This window comes from Daucus carota, chromosome 9, assembly GCF_001625215.2.
Source record: "Daucus carota subsp. sativus chromosome 9, DH1 v3.0, whole genome shotgun sequence".
In the NCBI taxonomy this organism is placed as follows: Eukaryota; Viridiplantae; Streptophyta; class Magnoliopsida; order Apiales; family Apiaceae; genus Daucus; species Daucus carota.
This window is the reverse complement of record NC_030389.2, coordinates 37,605,791-37,625,250: the sequence shown is the minus strand read 5'-3', so window position 1 is coordinate 37,625,250 and position 19,460 is coordinate 37,605,791. Positions and strand designations below refer to the sequence as shown.

Here is a 19,460-nt window from a genome sequence, read left to right as displayed (position 1 = left end):
CTCTTATGAATCGCTTTTAGTTGGGATTTTTAAGAATTTTTTATTATGGAAATTTAAGTGTATTTAGTTCGAATTTTAAAAAAAAATATTAGAATCTTGAGGTATTTGATTAGGAATTTGACTTATTGGTATTCGATCCAAATTTTAAATTATGCTTAGAAATCTTATGATATTCAATTAAAGTTATTTAAAATCCATTAAAATGTGATGATATTCAAAAGGTGGTGATTTTTTTTTTTTAATTTAATAAAATGATGAATTTTGTGGGATTGTTAAGTGTATAATCGAGAAATATCTTCATTATTCACAAGATTTTGAAAGATTGTGCTTTAATCCCATGGACCGGATATCAACACCACGACATCTTAACTTAAACCCACTAAATTCCTCATAAAATCAAAATCACGCACAATCAATTAAAATACAGAGATCATGGCATAAAAAATAAAATTAAAATCTAGAGATTATGATCAATATATTGAAATCTGGATTAAATACTCAGAAATCGCCGGATTCTTTTTATGTGTCGAATATATTGTCAAAGTGAGCGGAATTTCATCACCCAAAGAAGTATCCAGATCTTATAATGTAAATATGACATTGTTTCTGCAGTTGATTGTTTACCAAGTGAAGCACCAGCTTAGCTCGCGAATAAACATCTTAATTTTAGAGAGCTGTATTTTGTTACCTGCTATCTGCATAGTAAATGTTATTTGTAGATTGGTTGCACAAATATTTTAAGCAATTAGACAAAATAGATTTTATGATTGAGAATTAATAGAATTCAATTCAAAATACTGAATAACTTCTTCAAAAGTGACATCTTGATACACATCAAATATGAAAAATAACCTCTGTGGCCCTGCATATCATATGTTACTAGGGACTAATGAATGTTGGAAACTGCCAAAACTACGTCAATATAATCTTGATTTTCTTGATTTGCTGCTTTAAGTTGCGGCGCTACATTTTTACCATCATCTGAACAAGTATCCACATCAGTATAAGCTGCCGAGGCCCTGATATTTGCTGTACTGAAGTCATTTTTAGCGAAAGCTGGCTTGCAGTCATTAAGGTTGTCCAAAGCATCACCATACACCTCCAAGCATGTATTGTATTGAGCTTTTATCTTTGGATCAGTCTCTTTTGCCGCAAGAGATTTGACAAGATTTTGCGTTGTTTGTGCTTTCCCCAGAGCTACATTTGTTGAGATTTGGCCGAGGCCACCACGATCAGAGTTGCCTGAGTTTTTGAAAAGGTTGTAACACAGAGCTTGGTTGCGGGCTTTGGAACAAATGGATTTGATTAAGGCTTGATCAGCCGATGAGATGGTGATTAGTAATGCAACTACTAAAAGAGTTAGACACTTGATAGCATAAGAAAAGGCCATTCTCAATCTCTTTTGTAAAAATGTTTGTGTTTATGAAGTTACAAAAGCAAGAGTGGTATCAATATATAGCTGATTTGGCTCATAGAAATAAAAGATCATAATAAATGGATTCTGGTTTCGATATCATCATGAATGCTTATATGTCAATGTCTAGATATTTCATCTTGACATTTAATTTCGGATACTATTCCTTTCAGATATATCATTTTAATATTTAATTTGGATATCAATCCTGTCTTGAATAATTTTTTACATTTAATGTTATGGATATTATGTAAAAATCCAATATACAATATGAATATATAATTTTGTGAGCTGAAAATTATATTTCAGCAAATAATATACATTAATCTAAGAACTTCCAGAACACTATGATAAAACTTAAAAATATTATGATAGCAAACTTAGGAGAAATATTCAGAAGAAAATGTAAAGGACTGTGTGATCAGAGTGATGCCAATCAGGAGGAAGTTATCGATATTCACATTAATGCAGGGGCAAATCTGGAAGAGGATTAGTTGCAAAGATTTGCTAAAAGCTCATGTATTAGAAGCCTTATTTGGTTGGTCTGATTGTGTTTATTTTCAACATTATTGATTTCTTAATTTATGCTCCTGAATCCTGAATTATTTCTGTCCAGTAAGATTGTGATGTGATTTGATGATTTCTCATTCAAGATTCTTGAGATATTGTTAGTGTGATATTAAGATTGCAGAGTGATTTTGATTTGGGCATTTCTAAGTTTGATATGATTTTCAACTGGGGGATTGGCATCACATGTTAGATGGCAATGTACTCTGCATGAACTACTGCAAGATGATACAATTGAATTCGAAGCAGATTGAGCTGTGCATAAATTCTATCTATTAAATAGCAAATGAAATTTGCCTATATATTCAAGTCAATCATACCAATAAAACCGGTATATTCCTAAATTTTTCTCAAATGACATGGTAATAAATGATTAATGATTTTAATTGGATGGTGCGTACAAGAGTTTTATTATTATCAATGTTGGTGTGACCAATCAAACATTGCCAAGTAGGATTCGCAAATAAATCAGCAATAATTTTTAAGTTACCTAGCATTTTTCTTTATTTTACCTGGTTTACAAATAAATTGCTTCTGTTTGAGCTGTGAATTATTTATCAATTATAATGATTCAAATATATTTGAATAATTATGTGGCATTTGTTATAATACAATGTCCTGCAATTTAAGGCAATCTATTTTCGGCTAGATTTTCAAGATAAAATCCAATGTCTTTCAGCTGCAGCTGTGCAGTTTCCGGTGCTTCAATTGTGCAGTTTCCTCTAGATGCCTAGATGGCACGATCAGCATTGTTGAGGGAGTTTTTTTAACAGAAAAATGCCGGAGATCCCAAATCCGATCTCAAAATATTTCTCAAATTACACACTGCAGTTTCTTATTAGACATATCACAAGTAAATAAGATTTATCATATTTACTGATTTGGGGTACCTAGCACTAACACACGGAGAAAGGTCCCCGTGATGGACAGAGTTATCATGAAAAATTCAGGAGCAAACTGAATCGACCCAAGTATTTTAGCAGCAATGGTGCTCAGTATATAGTGGTACTGAGTAAAAGAGGTAGCCACTTGAAACAAAAGAAAAGGCCATATTTAAAGAGAATACACATATCGTGGAAGATATTTTTGCAAAAACTCGCAAAACACAACTTTTACTGTGCCTATACATGGCTACGGAGCTGAGGCTCTATTCATGGTGGTTTGCAGAGGCTAGACAAACATGTGATAGAGGACAAACCATCCGCTGCATACAATCAAGCTATCTCCTAGAACACTTTCTCCTAAAAATGAATCCAATTTTGGCAGAGATGTTACCTTTACTAAACTATCACATATGTTTTCCTAAATGTGAAGGTTTTCCTTCAGTTGTCCTGGGACTAAATGGCCGTCTACCTCCCAACCTAGGACTTATATCCCCTCTCATTTCACTTACTCGAGGATTGTATCCTATATCAGAGAAACTCTTCAAGAAGCTTTTCTTTGGTTTTTCGCTGCTTCCTTTCAGATTCACACTGCACATACGTCTGATCTCTCCCCGGCTTCTGGTAATCACCCCATCAAAAATCTCCCTCTCATCTGCAAATGAAGCACTGGAACCCATCTCTGTGTCCTGCAATAAGACATCAAAGGTAAAAAGAATATAAGCTGGATGGAAAGGGTAGCTGGCTCGTAGAATGAGAGAACCGCCAACTACAAAATATATGACAGATAATAAGCCTAATCTGATGAATCTCTGGTTCTTCATCTTTTTAATATATCCTTTGATATTTTCACTGGATTTGTGTATAAACTAAGAGCATCTCCAACCATACAAAGCCCTTGTCTAAAAAGTGAGTTGGCATTCCAAAATTAAAAAATATAGCCAACGTCCTGAAAAAATAGTACTCCAACCACGTGAACCTGTTGTCTATAATTTTAGCCAACCTCTTATGGATGGCTAAATTTGTTGAACCTCTACAGGTCTGTAAGAAATCTGTAGGAAGATTGCACATCATTTATTACTATATTAAACTGATATATTCTATTTTAACAATCTAAAATATTAATAACATACTATTTTTAAATTATAGCCAACCAATATAGCCAATACCATTAAAGCAAAATGTATTACAGGTTCAGCAAATTTTACATAATGTCTTACAGGTCCAATTTAGCCAACGATTATAGCCAACACCGTTGGAGATGCTCTAACAGACTATTTTACCTCCAACTTTAAATATCCTTTTTATGTGTATATGCAGAAAGTTGAAATTGTAGAAGATAAATTTGTAAATAAAAAGGTAAAGAAGATTCTTTATATTAATGAGAGAATGCAAAGCTTACCATTGCAAGGTTATATGGTAAAGCAGCTGCCTCTTCATACTCTGCTGCATCTAAATCTTGAAGGTGTTCCTCTTTGAAAAACTTGGGTAAAATGTATTGTCTAATAGGAACCAGAAGCATGATTATCAAAGGGAACAACACCCCAGCAAGAGGAATCCAGGTGATACCGAAACAGATCAACAAATAAGCTGACTGGAATATTGTGAAAAATGCAATTGTCTTGAAAGGTACAGTTTCAACAAAAGTTGCGTGGTTGTCCTCCAATATTCTGTTAACACGTAACAAAAACAAAAAACAGATGCATATTGGTTAGTTGCAGAGAATCAGTTTAGCGAAATTAAAAATTAACTGAACTTGTACAAATGTTCATGGGAAAGTAGCTACTTGTATCTTCTACTTGGAGCTGTGAATAGTAGTAAGATCCGCTCCCAAAACTGGTTTCCGGGTAAGCTTTCAACAGCCATATATGCGAAGTATCCCCAGAGTACTGACGTTGGGATCTTTTTTAGCAGAGGCATGGCTGCAACACATCCTCCCACCATTAAAGATTGCAGTAAGTTACTGACTCTCTGTTCCTTTACTTCAACAGGTATCAAATCATCAATCTCTTTCTCAACATCAAAAACGGACTCATCAACTGGAGCATTAATGTTTCCCATGCTGGAAGCTGATTTGATAGTTGAGTCTTTCAATTCATTTAATCTCTGTTCCAAGAATAAATTTAAAATAATGTTGACTAAGTGTACAAGTATGTAGATCAAAAAGGGAAACATAAGGGGAAAAAAAACTATGTTAAATGAAAATCATGAAAGCGCCGTACTCGAGCTGATGGCTCTTGGTTATGCACTGGACTCTGCATCCCTTCATAGGCTTCTTGTAACTTTCCATATACTTGATCTAGACTACTGTTATTGCCCAGACATTCGCGTGCTGTCGTTACCAATCGACTACGAAGAAGCTACATGCAAAAAGATGGCAAAGCAGCAATGAATATGCTGAGCTCAGTGAATATCATTGTGATAAAAGTATATTGTGTGATTAAATGCTAAGATACGGAGATGAATATTAACTAGCTAATACAGACAGCCGCGATTTTCATCTTTAGTTTAAGATTATAATATTAAACGAGCGGTGTAAGAAATGTGTCTGTGGTAAATGTAAACCTGATGCTTAAGTGTAGCCAAACTTTTAGTATGCATTGGAGATTGTGGAATGACACCATTTGATGGGGGGATTCCAGTAAGGCCACACAATATGACCTTCAACATTGTAACAAGTCATTTTGATTAGAGTGGAGGTTTCATAAAATGACAGAAAACGACTAAATGGTTAGTTTTTAGGAAGGATTTGCCACCATACCATGAATCCTAACAAAAACAAATCGTAATGAAATGAAGTAGGCTTCCGCAAGTTAAATTCACTCTGTTGAGCAAGTTGAGATGCTACACTGTGGTCAAAATAATACAGAACTGCAATCATAGTGGCTGGAACAAAAGCCCCAATTATGTAGAGGACAGGCACTTGCATCATATTCTGAAAGTTAGAAATTACATACGTACATATTATTAAATCATTTTAAGAGAGTAAAAAGGCAAAATGAATTGCTTTTGTGCAAAGGAAAACATGCCTTAACGACTGTCCAGTTCTCATATGCACCAGGGGACCATGGATTTGGGCTGAGGAGTCGCCTTGGAATTCCTTTTGGGACATTTCCAGATGGAATATAAGAGGCAGCTGTCCAGACAACCACCAACAATGGAACACCATAATCTGCAATGAGGCCCCGAAGCCGACCTGTAAAAGGAGAAAACATGAATTACAGTCACGTAGAGAGGAAACATGATGCATGCACTTTTTGACATTATCTATCAAAATAAAATTTTCAAATTGTTTGTTTCCGAGTGGGTGATACCAATTTTATGCAACACCATACTACTGCCCAGGCCCTATATTATAATCATTCAACTGAGATCTGATTATTATACTTTTCTGTGAAGAAATTGGCATTGCGCATGCTAAAGTTTATTTAGTCCAAGATCATCTAAAAATATAGCGAACATGCTTACCAGAGCCATATCGCCATGATCTTGCTTTTCGACTTTTCAATGCAGTGAGCAAGAGGCCAAAGGACATAACCAGGGCAAACATTCCATTTGCAAACCTCCATGATGGTAGAAATTCTGTCAATTGACGATTTTCTCCATTTGGTACACGAAATTCATCAATAATTCCCTACATCCAACAAGTGATTTTGACAAAGCTTTCATATAAATTAATCAGAAAGACAAACACTTTTACAGAAACAACGTCGTTCAATTATAATTTAATTTCTTATTGCTGTACCAAAGAGATGGTACACATCAAATTCACTACTGGTGCCTCGGTCAGGACACTGACATTGTTAGTCTCCTACAAATTTTGTATCTGGTTAATACCACAATATGTTGTCCACGATAATTTGAAACTCTAATTACTAACTAATGGTCTCTGTATAGGATTAACAAGTGCCACTTACTTTTATAGCCTCCTGCATGAAAAGCATTGCAATTAGTAGTCCAAACAATTCTCCCGCCAGACGAGTGAACCTATTAATGATTGAACAAGCTCCTAGAATAGCCAAAAGGAACAATAAAATTGCAGTCCAAACACATACCCTGCAAAGACAACATTCCATGTAGACAGTAACATTATAACATGTGAAAAATGAGCAAATTTCAAAACTAAAACTTCACTTATCAACAGAATTGATCTGAAACACAAATAACAATTGAATACCATCCAGTCCAAGCTAGGAAGAGCTTTGGTCCCAACTCTGGTCTATCTTTCGCAAAGTTGTACATGAATGTGTACATAAGTACAGTAGGTTCTGCAACTCCAAGAATAAGCAAGGGCTGACCTCCCATTATAGAGTGTATAATACCACAAATTGCTGTAGAAGCTAAGGTTTGCACTGCTGTGAGTGACCCATCTGTCAATCCAAGACACCAATTGTAAAAAGATCAGAATTTCGAATATCGGATTGTCTGAGAAAGATGCAACAGATTATACCTGTACTTCTTTCCAACTGTTCACCAAATGATATCACAGGAATTGCTGAAGCAAAAAATATATATGTTGTAGGGGCCAGAATCCTAAATATCAAAAAAAACAAAAAATAGTATAAGAGATCCGGATGGTTGGAGAATATACATCTCCTCATAATTTTAAAAGATTCAAGATAAGGTTATTGTAAACATACCTTACACCTGACATGAAGCCACTAGTCCAATCTTGTTTGTAGCACATCAACCTTCCTTTAACATCATTCTTGATTCCGCGAAACGGAACAAAGCTCTCTTCCATTTCTCCTTCCTATTGCAAGTAACTCAAGCAATTAAGCAACAATAATTTCACAAATTCCAAATATTTTCTTGATTCTGAATCTTTCTTCTAAACCCTTATAAAATATGATACCAAAAACTGCCAGTCCAAAAAGAAAAACTAAAACAACACACCACATCATGCATATAAAAACAATGACTAATTCAAAATTTTCAAATCAGGAAAAAAAAACAAACTTACAATTCTAAAGATGAACAACAAACCTTCTCCCTTTCTTTTTCTAATGCTAAGGGAATGTATGTTATATACACACAGAATAACTAAACAAGGCTTCCAAAATTTAAAGCTCAAAAAGGGTAATTTGAGAGTAGATTCAGAATGCTAAAAGCAAACTACAATGTGGGTCTAAAGGTAGAAAAAGGAACTTTACTTGCAGACCCTGAACAGCACAAACTTAATAAATAAATTCAAACTTTTTAAATATTTTTGATTCTGAATTCGATTCTCGCTCACTCGTAATTAATACCACTCCGAGAGCTTAACCATAATGGGCTCATTAAAGATAGATAAACAAATTAGAAAACAACCTCAGAAATAGTTGAATGATACAGTGCATACCAAATTATAAGCTGCCTGAAAAGATGAACAGCTGGCTACTTGCAATAGATTTGAGTTTGGCCAAGCCTACGCAAATCACTGCACTATCATAGTTTCCTTTTTTACAGTTTGTGTGAGTGTGACAATATGTATTGTTTGTTTCTTCTTACAGTGTGAAAATTAAAGTATTATAGTAAACAAAACATGTGCGGACCAGACCAGAACCCCACAATTATGTTGATAGGGAGAGAATAATTGTTGAATCAGCCATGTCCAGATATTCAGCAAATAGGTACAATGTCATGTCAATTTTCCGAACGAACAATATTTTTTGATTAATTGAAAAATCTCTGATTAGTTGAGAACTAATTTTCAAAATATATTTTATTGATTTATTGATTATTATTCTGATTTAAAAATTCTTGATTTATCGAAAAAATCTCCTAAAAATCATAAATTCATAGATTAAATAATTAGTTTTTGACTTCCGATTTTTGTTATTACGTTTGTTCTACACCAACAAGTAGTTTCAGTAACAAAAACAAAACATGGCAAATGTGTGAGGCAAGAACGGCACATTTTCTTTAGAGAATAAATACTTGATATGATTTTAACAACAATTAATACAATGATGATGATGATATCCGTGACGGTGCCTGGATTCATCATGAATCTGGTATGAAATATTTATTAACAAAAATTTCACCAATAAAATATTTAAATTGATTTCAAAGAGAATCAAAATAAATACTTCTAAAAACAGAAGAATCAAAATAAATAAAAAATTTCTACTACGGTTTAGATTTTTGTTACTTAATAATGAATCATCAACAAACTGATAAAAATAAAAATATAAAAATAATTAAAAAGACTTAGATCACATATATTGAGTAAGGTTAGATATTTAAATTACTTTTTCAAAAAATTTCTCCTACAATTTTATTGGTGAAATTAACATAAAAGCGATTACACAGTTTGGTCTATACTAAGTCTGTCATTTTCACAAGAACTCAATCATGATGATCAGGCAACAGCCTATTACTCTGGAGTCAAAATCTTTCGGAAGACGCGTACTTTATTTTATTTTCCTTCGCCACCAGATCTCACCCACCCAATTTTAACTCAAAAAAACCACTGTGGTACTTTTTACTTTACTTCATGACTACATATTACATACTCCGTATATAATTCGACTATTCTGGCACGCATGTTATTTGTGTGCGAAGGTGACACGCATGAGCTTGTTTGGCAACGATTTTTATTAAATAGACTTGTTTTCGGGGAAAAAAAATGTTTGTTTGTGATTTTTTGATTATCTGTTTGAAACAAGTAGTTAAAGATGTTCTTCATGTATCTTATTTCTTAAAATAAATATTTTTTTCAGAAAAGATACATAAATATGTCTTTCTTCATATGTTATCTATTTTTAAAAATAAAATAAATCAAACAAATTCAATCCTATGAGTATATCAGTGCCTGCAAATTTTATCTTTACACTTTCATCTTGTTTGCCTGAGTATACGGACCTCGGCCAACTGTAAACACTGGTGAGAAGACCAAGCAGATTCCTTCCCCTTTAGAGAACATATTAACATGATAAATTTGTGTTAAACTATAATACTGCGCACATGCATGCAGTCCGATGAATAAGTTGAGTCAAGTCGAAACAAATATTGTAAATTAATACATGGACAAATAACATGACAGGTATCCTCTTCACAATTCAATTGCCAGGGCAAGCATATGACAAGAGGTAAAATTGCATTTGTTTTTTTCTCATCATCATGAATATTATGAACTCCTAAAGCAATTTCAATGTTGAATATCAAATATCTATTGCTATTACTGTATTATAACGTCGAAATGTACGTGTTTATTGATGTTAAAATGAAAATTGCCCTTCAATCCCAGTTTCATACTAGTTTCAAGTTTCGCTATCTTCTTATATATTTACTAATAAATTTAACATGTTCTAATATTTAATGTAGAATATAATATTTTTAAACTTCATCTATAATCGTGGATGAGACGTGGCATTGAAGGTGAATACATATTCTTCTCGAGTTTTTCAAACTGTAGCATTAAGTATTGTATTGGACTTGTTCTTATTAGGACTGCAATATTAGAATTTCATTTTTAATAATTTTAATTTTTAATTTTATTCAATTTTGATGATAAATAAATTATAAAAAAAATAATAAAAACGGAGGGAATAACATATCATGGAAGTGATAATGTACATCGAGCAATAAGAGCGGCATGAATATGACCCGTTTGAGAAGGCCAAATGTTAACCGCTGGAAGCAGTGAGGAAGTGCAACAAGATATACCAATAGATGGATACACGTCAGCTGATAGTCATTGAGCCGTGAAGAATAAAAGCGAGAGCAGTTTAGCTTCTTTTTAAAAAAAAAAAAATTGAAAAATTTTCTCCAAAAAAATTGAAAATTAAAAATCATTAAAATCACAGATAAAGGATACTAATTATTAACAACAACAATTTGTTGGATTCAAAAAATTCTACAGCAACAATTTAAGTGAAAAATATATCCTGTTTAGCAATTTTCTGAAGTTTAATCATTATTGAGAATAATATAGAGCCAATTAATTTAATTCCTGGGAAATTTCTATGATTTTACTTGAATTACGTAGCTTTTTCCTTCATGCACAAGGCAAGCGAAACTTCGGCAAGTTGAACTTTCCGTTCACAACTTTGACTCGCTGACTTTCTTAATCCATGAGATCATACAACCAATCACCATGCTTCTTTTTGGCTCAAACTCCCTCTATTTAAACAACTAAGCTTTTCTTTTTCATCATAAGTTTCAAACAATAAGAAAACAATATTATTGTTATCAGATAAACAGATGGGACTATCCTTCACCAAACTTCTTAGCAGTCTGTTTGCTAAGCGAGAACTGCGAATTCTGATGGTTGGTCTTGATGCTGCTGGTAAAACCACAATTTTGTACAAGCTCAAGTTGGGTGAAATTGTCACCACCATTCCCACCATTGGTATGTCACTCATTTTAAAATTTTCTTCGGGATCTTTTCTTTCTGTTTTAATTAGTTTTCATCGAATAATATAAGGCGTTACTCCCTCTGTCTCATTCAATTTTGTACGATTTTTTTCACTGCTCAACACGCACTTTTATCCTATAACTTTATAACTTATTTTTAAAATTTTGTTTCTGAATAAAAATTAAATGTTAAATCGCATCCCCGTCCCCCTGAAGGGCTATATTTTACATATTTGGCCAGAAGATTAACTAGCCTTCAAATTTAAAATGTGAGAATCTCGAACTCAGTTAACCGGCTAACCTCAAGGTATTAATCAATTTGTTTATAAGCTCAAGCTGCAGTTTGAATTTCACTGCTCTGATACTAATCTAGGTAGATCCATTAATCGATTCACCAGTTCATCTACCATCTTAGGCACAAGTTTTGTCACAGAGTGAATGAATTTCTCGTATCTATTGTTGTAATGGGATTGAATCACGGATCATTATTTGCAGGTTTTAATGTAGAGACCGTTGAATACAAGAACATTAGCTTTACTGTGTGGGATGTTGGTGGGCAAGACAAGGTAAATGCGACAGATATACTATATCTTTTTATTTACCTGCGCAATTTTTGTTGTTAAAATCACTAGATGATTTACTGCACTTTTATACTGATTGCACCGAGGATATGAGGCACTGCAGTTATATGATAATCATAATCTAAATGAATGTGATTGCTGTCATTTAGCCTTCTTTCATAGTTAAAGTAATTGTGCAAGCTTCTTCTGCCTATAAGCACTTGAAATTTTAACCAGTACTTTGTCGCCTTTATTAGAAGTTGGTTAGCAGAGAAGCATTAGAGTTAATCTAAATGTCCTGCAATAATAATATTCTTGGTATATGCTTGCACGTTTGTTTAGGCATGTAACGTAGCTTAAAGTGGAAGATGAATTTCACTTCATGAGGATTACACTTCACATATTAAGTTTCAGCCTTTGTGGAGGATGATCATGTTGTTTTAGTGAATTAGGCTAATTGTTGGAAATTATCAGAGCGTTTCTGTGAAAAACTTTTAAGTCCTTAACATTTGGCTAAATGATTTGTTAGTGTTAATCTATATTTTTCTTGGTACGAGATTTTCATTAAATTATGATGATTCCTAGTTTATTAACTTCAGTTTTAAGATTTTTCGGTTTTACCCTGTTATAATTGTAGCTCTTCTCCCAAGCATGTTTTAAAATATCAATACTCCTGAATGCTTATTTGGAACTTGGGTCATGCTTTCAGATCCGGCCTTTATGGAGGCATTATTACCAAAATACACAAGGGCTCATCTTTGTAGTGGACTGTAATGATCGAGAGCGTGTGATGGAGGCAAGAGATGAATTGCACAGGATGATGAATGAGGTACTATTGGATATCGCACTTCATTAATCTTTACTTCAACCTAATACTAGTAGGGGATGAAGAAAGGTCTTCTGCAGAGTGTTATTCTATGATGTGAAGGACACTCTTATCTTTGCTTACGTACAATCTATTATTTGCAGGATGAATTGAGAAATGCAGTGCTCCTCGTGTTTGCAAACAAGCAAGATCTTCCAAATGCCATGAATGCAGCCGAGATAACTGACAAACTTGGTTTGCAGTCTCTTCGACAAAGACACTGGTAAGTAGAATCACTCTGACATGTAAATGGAAACATAATGTATCGACATTGCTCCTGCTAAGTGCTGACATAAAACCTCTTGAATTCTTCAGGTACATTCAGAGCACGTGCGCTACATCTGGAGAGGGCCTATACGAGGGACTGGAATGGCTTTCTAACAACATTGCTAATAAGGTATAATCCATTTTATGCTACAACTAATTCTGTTCCTTCCGTAAATGTTTTCATTACATATATACTTGAATTAGTATTGTGTTCTAATACTACATTCGTCGGTCCATTTCAGGTGTAAGAAATATCTGGATGGTTCTATCATTCGGAGCCAATCAACCGTTGCAGGCATCACCTTTCGCCTGGCTGTCTTTTGTTGCTCATTTACTCTTTCGTGAATTACTTACCATATGCTTGTTTTGATGATGTACTAGTGTCCCAGAGCCTTGCCTTCAGAGGATCTGTGTTTCATACTTGCTTGTAATTTGTAAAGATGTGAAATAAACAGTGGCCTTATACTTGAGCAGATTACATTCAATTCTCAAAATAGCAAAATTTCCAACTGTTGATGGGACCAAGATCAGTTTGTATTTGAAAAATGACAAAACAAAATCAACACTATAATAGGAGTAAAATGTTGGAGGACCGGGGAATCGAACCCCCACTGTTGACCTACTTATAATTGTTGAATATTGTCTTACATAATAACTCAATTAGTATTTATTTGATATTTTACTTTTACTATACTGTCACGGTCAAAACCTTTGTTCTAAAATTCATGTGATTAATCACAATTAATCATGTTCCATAACTCGTTGAACTGGTTATATCTCATCAATTCAATTAATCTCCAACTAATTCTTGTTCCGTGATTTCACCGATTAAATCTGATTTTCATTTTACAATACCGCAACCAACCATATAACTTGGGACAATTTTCAATATCAAAATTGAAGAACTTATCCCTTAAAACAAATTAAAATATATAGTTTTTCACTTTTTCCCTAAAATAAATTTAAAAAAATTTCAAGTCACTAAAACCAATAATTATTGTAGAATAAGAATAAAAATCACAAGGTTATTGAGACTGTGGAACAAGAGGTCTCCACTAGGGGTGAACATGGGTTGGGTTGGGCGGCTTTTTAGAAAAAAATGACCTAACCCAATTAGTGCGGGTTAATAAAAATTTAACCCATTAACCGGAAAAAATTTATATAACCCAACCTTACCCAACCCAATTAATTCGGTTTGGGTCGGATTGGTTTGGGTTAAACTTGCGAAAATAATAATTAATAAAAATTTAGTCATTCATCGGGATAGGAAAAAAAAATATACTCACTCGCACGTCGATAGTTAGTAACAGTCGGCATACATATATTTATAGTTACTCAGTTTCTATGAATCATTCACTAATATTAGTCGATGCGTAAGTTTTTAATTGAAGAGAGAAGCCTATTACATTAGTGAAATATTTGAACAATGGTGAAATAATAAGAAATTGTTGTATACACCCTCAGTTACGGACTCTTATTTATAAGTTGTACATCAGTTCATTAACAGATCATTAACCATGTTCAAATTCCAAAAGTCATCATTTACATTTTATAGTTATCGAGATATTTAAAATTATCCATATTATTATTGTAAATGTATAGACACACTCTAGATAAATCAAATTTAGGTTAAAGATTGATCGGGATAAACTTAAGAATGTAAGATAGATATGTAAATATTATACACACGTGTATATATATAATCGGGTTGGGTTGGGTTAGTTAGGGTTAAAATCTGTAAAACTCTGACCCAACCCAACTTTATCGGGTTTTTTAAAAATTAACCCATTTATTTTTCGGTTTTGAACGGGTCGGGTTAATCGGCCTAAAAAAGGGCTGGTTTGGGTTGGGTTAGCGGGTTGAACGGGTTCATGTTCACCCCTAGTCTCCACTATATAAACACTGTACTGCCTGCCTGTATATAAAATCAAAAAATAAAGCTGTGTTTGGCTGTGCGATTTTCTTCTGCTCGGATCTTCAACCTCATCGTAAGCCATGTCTCCATCTTATAGATCTCATTCATTTTCACTATTTAATCAATTCATATGTGTTTTGCGCTGTTGATTTGCATGATCTCTATGTATTAGATAGCTAGATTCGTTTAGCTTCAAAACTGATCTCTGATTTTGAACTCTCTCTCTCTCTCTCTCCCTCTCTCTCACACTCTCTCTCTCTGTTTTAGTGCGTTGATATCGCCCATCTGTGAATAAAAGTGAGCTATGAATTATATTGTAACTGTTGTTTTTGATCTGTGAAATGTGCTGAATGTGTGGATCTGTGTGTTTCTGCATTCATCGTGACTGCTTGTTTTTGCAGAATCATTGTTTCCGGTTTGATTCATTTTGTTTCATTGTGAATTGTAGGTTTTCGATTTAGGGAAGCTAGCCTGTTTTCTTACTAGTTGCGATCTATATATCGTGCAATATATGTTGTTTGTATATTTTAGGGAAAAAATGATGTGGTACGGTCTATTAAATGGAAGTGAGATTAGTTCATGTAAAGGTTGTGTTTCACATGTTATATCTCGAACTGTACATGTCAATTTTAGAGGTGTGTATCAGTTTGCACACCGAAGTTTCAAATTTATGGCCAATATATTTGGGGTCTCAGATTCGCCACTCTTAAGTCAGTGTAAGACTGTAAGGTAATAAAATCTCAAACTTACCACCGAAAATCAGCAATTTTGCCTAAAAAGTGACCGATATGAGGCCCTGAATTTTTCGGTATTTTTGTTAGTTATGTAGTGGCCACTTTGATAAACCATTTTGTCTATGATAAATTGATAAGGCGTTTTGTTGCAAGTTGCAACTGATAAGAAAACTGTATAAGTTTGTAATTTGACTGCTGCTTGTGTGTTTGATCACCCTATTAGTTTGGTTTGCTTTGGACTGTTACTATAAAATGGTGGAGAGTATTTAGATGTTTTTAATTAATTGGTTCCATTTATGCTTGTATCAGATATAAAGATGGGGCTCTCTTTCACCAAGCTTTTCAGCCGTCTCTTTGCTAAGAAAGAAATGCGCATTCTCATGGTTGGTCTCGATGCTGCTGGTAAAACCACAATTTTGTACAAGCTCAAGTTAGGTGAAATTGTCACCACTATTCCAACAATTGGTATGTTGTCATCTTAAATTTGTTACTTTCTTCTTACTTGTTGGCTTGGGATTAAGATAAGGATATAATTGTTACGACCGACAAAGATTTATTGTTTTTTTTTCTTTAAAGCAAGTTTGATCTCTTGCAGAATGACACTACCTTCGACTTGTATAAAATAACCGTTTTTTGTCATCAAGCGAGTTATCATAAGATATCTATCATTGTTATGAGATTGAATAACAGAGCATTCCATGCAGGCTTTAATGTGGAGACTGTTGAATACAAGAACATTAGCTTTACTGTGTGGGATGTTGGTGGTCAGGACAAGGTAACTGCAACTGAAATATTCTGCTGCTGTGTTTCCCTTTTTAACTATATAATTGTGGTTTCATTGAGAACTCAGTAACCCCCATTATTTGATGTACTCTGATAGTTTTGATCATTCTCATAATCATTCTTGGGCTCATGGTACCATACTTGTTGCTTCTGTAATTGAGCTTTCAGAACTTTACCAGTTTGTTTCTTTAGTAAAAGCATTGATAATATGATTACCATAATCTGGAAATGTGATATCTAATTTTCATTCAAAATTATTGATACTGGTTTACTGACGATCATTAAAGTTATTTTGAATAATAGACATTGACTTGTTACTGTGTTAAAATGCATTGAATGATATATTGAAACTCAATCAATTGTGTGAGCTTCTTCTCCCGGTTAGCAGTTGTAAATTTTCATGCTATTCTGTAGTCTTTAATTAGAACTTTGATTATCAGGAAACCATCAATAGTCACTATTAAATGTCTTCTAGTACTCTTGCTGCCTTGGCAAATGTTTGCAAAGGTATGTAATGAAGTTTAATGTGGAAAATAAGTTTCATGTCCAGTAGTTGGAGTGGTATTAACAAATATAAAATGCATTATGGTACTAATTTCCACCCTGCAGCACTTTACTTTGTACTAATAATCCTCTATGACAATTGCCTAGCTGATTAACTCAAGTCTCTGAAAAAATATATAAATTGTTATTGTTTTATATATTTTGTTATTTCCCACATTAATGTTCCAAGAATTTTCAATACTCCTGAATGCTTATTTGAACCTGGGCTATGGTTTCAGATCCGTCCTTTATGGAGGCATTATTTCCAAAACACACAAGGGCTTATCTTTGTGGTGGACAGTAACGATCGGGACCGTGTGGTGGAGGCAAGAGATGAACTCCACAGGATGCTGAATGAGGTACTGCTTGGTCTTGCACTTGATTATGAGTTCCAGAGACCTTAAACGTTAGTAAGGGTTGCAAAATGTACTTCTGTAAAGTATCACCTTAAAATTCTCACTTGCAGGATGAACTGAGAGATGCAGTGCTCCTAGTGTTTGCTAACAAGCAAGATCTTCCAAATGCTATGAATGCAGCTGAGATCACTGACAAACTCGGCTTGCATTCACTTCGACAGAGACACTGGTAACTAGAATTATTCTCCAACATGCTAATGAAAAGTAATATGCTATGTAAATGGAACAAAATAGTTGACAAACTCCTCTTTGAGTTTTTAGGTACATTCAAAGCACCTGTGCTACATCTGGAGAGGGCCTATACGAGGGACTGGATTGGCTTTCCAACAATATCGCTAACAAGGTGGGTTTTGTAATTGTTGGGTGACTAGACTGCTCTTGTTTCTTTGTTATATAGCGAAAAAATTGTGTACTTAATTGGTGGTGTTTTCTAATACAACTTTTGTCATTTTCAGGCTTAGGGAATTTCTTGATGGTTTTATCGGGTACCCAAGTCAATCTATCGGCTCACTCGTCACCTGGGTGTCGGTGTTACTGATATTATAGTTTTTAAAATTACCTATTGTGGGTGTTGTTCTGATGATGTGAGAATGTAAAATGGTGATGTAATATGTCGTGCTGATGGTTTACATTCATGTTGCTAATAATATACATTGCTACAGAGCAATTAGATGTTGGTTTCCTGTTTCATCTATGCTGGTTTATATGGGGAATTTTTTTGCCAAGTTATCAAGTTACTTGGAAAGGCAAAACTAATTGGACCTCGGTGCCAGTTTTACTATTGTTTAGAGTATGTTTCAATTTTTAGAATTATATGCTTCCGACACCGTCGTCAAGTCATTATAAGTTTGTAAAGATTTCAAATCATTACAAGTTCGTAAAGGTTATGGTAGAGGTTATGAGTCATAACCTTTATGAATCTAAATTTCGAAGAATTCGTCTATTTTGCCAAAAAAAAAAAGATTGAGCATCTAGCTTAAACTACTTGAATGTTGATGCAGCAAATGACAAGTAACTTTTCAGTTTTTCAAAAAAATATATAGAGAAATATATAATTAATCATCAAAAAGGGTCAATTTAATTATGAAAAATTAAAATAAACTATTAATTTGAAATGTAAGTAATCCTCAAAAAGAATCGATCTAAAATTACCAACTTTGTAATAAAAAATCAGATTTATGCGCTTTGAGCCAATATTATTCAAATCATGTTTGAAATGGAAGAACGGTTTAGCTCACTAGTCACTACAACTTTTGTATGGAAAAATAATTCAATGAACGATTTTTTTCTGTAAACAACTATTTAAAATTATCTTTATACGTTTTGCTTTTGCATTATATGTATTATATCGTTACGTAATGGGAAAATAGATTTTTTTACCACCCAACTTATTATTAGTTTAGAAACCTACCACTGAACTATAATTTTTTTCTTTTTTGTCACTAATGTTAGGTTCGGACTTCTTTTTGTCACTAATATTAGGTTCGGATTTGATTATTAACACTATGTTATTTTTTTAGTATTATTAAAATATAGTGTTAGTCTGTAATATAATGTCGGTCTTATATGTGTCTATATCTTTATGTAGTGTCCTAGGTAGTTTACCTTGGAGGACGAGAGTTGGACACGCATTTTGAGACTCCAAAAAATTTCAAAAATTATTTTATTTTATTTTTTCTGAATAAAATTTAATGTTGGTTTTTTTTCCTTAAAAAAACGTTGGATTTTTTTTTGTCACTAACGTTATGTTTTGATTTGATTATTTATAATATGTTATTTTCTTAGCATTATAAAAATATAGTGGTAGTCAGCAATATTATGGTGATATGATATGTGTCTATAACATTATATACAGTCATCTATATGTCCCTTAGAGCATTTCCAACAGTATCTTAGCCCATTCCTTAAATATAATATAAAATATTGGATCCTAGTGATTTAAGATAATAATAGCTATTCTCACCTCCAACAATATTCCTTATATTCATTCCTTATATACTATTTTATTATTAAAAGTTACCATTATTGCAATAGGTGAAGAGAGAGAACATGTTTGTATTCAAAATTTATTATAAAATAAGATTTAGGAGAGGAGAGAGGTTACCTAAAGATAAGACATGGCTAGTGGATCTTAGTGATTTAGGGAATCACTAAGATAGTGTTGGAGTGGATTAT

The 19,460-nt window shown here is 33.5% G+C and overlaps 4 protein-coding genes across 5 annotated transcripts; 2 read left to right on the top strand and 2 right to left on the bottom strand.

Moving 5' to 3' along the window:
* Nucleotides 1–886: 886 nt before the first annotated feature.
* On the bottom strand, nucleotides 887–1,390 carry LOC108202370 (pectinesterase inhibitor). The gene has a single exon (XM_017370750.2). It carries the CDS (start codon nucleotides 1,388–1,390, stop codon nucleotides 887–889), a length of 504 nt encoding a protein of 167 aa, XP_017226239.1.
* A 1,620-nt stretch (nucleotides 1,391–3,010) lies between these two features.
* LOC108202801 (probable boron transporter 2) lies at nucleotides 3,011–8,344 on the bottom strand. Of its 2 annotated transcripts, none has more exons than XM_064084894.1 (13): nucleotides 8,204–8,344; nucleotides 7,503–7,615; nucleotides 7,313–7,395; nucleotides 7,040–7,232; nucleotides 6,780–6,918; nucleotides 6,331–6,496; nucleotides 5,892–6,058; nucleotides 5,624–5,797; nucleotides 5,428–5,523; nucleotides 5,085–5,222; nucleotides 4,649–4,968; nucleotides 4,265–4,532; nucleotides 3,011–3,551 (listed from the first exon to the last, which is right to left on the bottom strand). In XM_064084894.1, the coding sequence occupies exons 2-13, from the start codon at nucleotides 7,604–7,606 to the stop codon at nucleotides 3,270–3,272; spliced, it is 2,130 nt and encodes a 709-aa protein (XP_063940964.1). In that variant the 5' UTR covers nucleotides 7,607–7,615; nucleotides 8,204–8,344; the 3' UTR covers nucleotides 3,011–3,269. The 2 variants fall into 2 exon arrangements, with proteins under 2 accessions (XP_063940964.1, XP_063940963.1); XM_064084893.1 differs by lacking the exon at nucleotides 8,204–8,344 and adding an exon at nucleotides 7,826–8,180.
* A 2,603-nt stretch (nucleotides 8,345–10,947) lies between these two features.
* LOC108202813 (ADP-ribosylation factor 2) lies at nucleotides 10,948–13,372 on the top strand. Its single transcript, XM_017371353.2, has 6 exons — nucleotides 10,948–11,197; nucleotides 11,698–11,768; nucleotides 12,472–12,591; nucleotides 12,732–12,850; nucleotides 12,943–13,024; nucleotides 13,137–13,372. Exons 1-6 carry the CDS (start codon nucleotides 11,050–11,052, stop codon nucleotides 13,140–13,142), a joined length of 546 nt encoding a protein of 181 aa, XP_017226842.1. The 5' UTR covers nucleotides 10,948–11,049; the 3' UTR covers nucleotides 13,143–13,372.
* Nucleotides 13,373–14,761: 1,389 nt separating this feature from the next.
* Nucleotides 14,762–18,014, top strand: LOC108202812 (ADP-ribosylation factor). Its single transcript, XM_017371352.2, has 7 exons — nucleotides 14,762–14,882; nucleotides 15,853–16,008; nucleotides 16,248–16,318; nucleotides 17,109–17,228; nucleotides 17,336–17,454; nucleotides 17,547–17,628; nucleotides 17,741–18,014. Exons 2-7 carry the CDS (start codon nucleotides 15,861–15,863, stop codon nucleotides 17,744–17,746), a joined length of 546 nt encoding a protein of 181 aa, XP_017226841.1. The 5' UTR covers nucleotides 14,762–14,882; nucleotides 15,853–15,860; the 3' UTR covers nucleotides 17,747–18,014.
* Nucleotides 18,015–19,460: the final 1,446 nt, after the last annotated feature.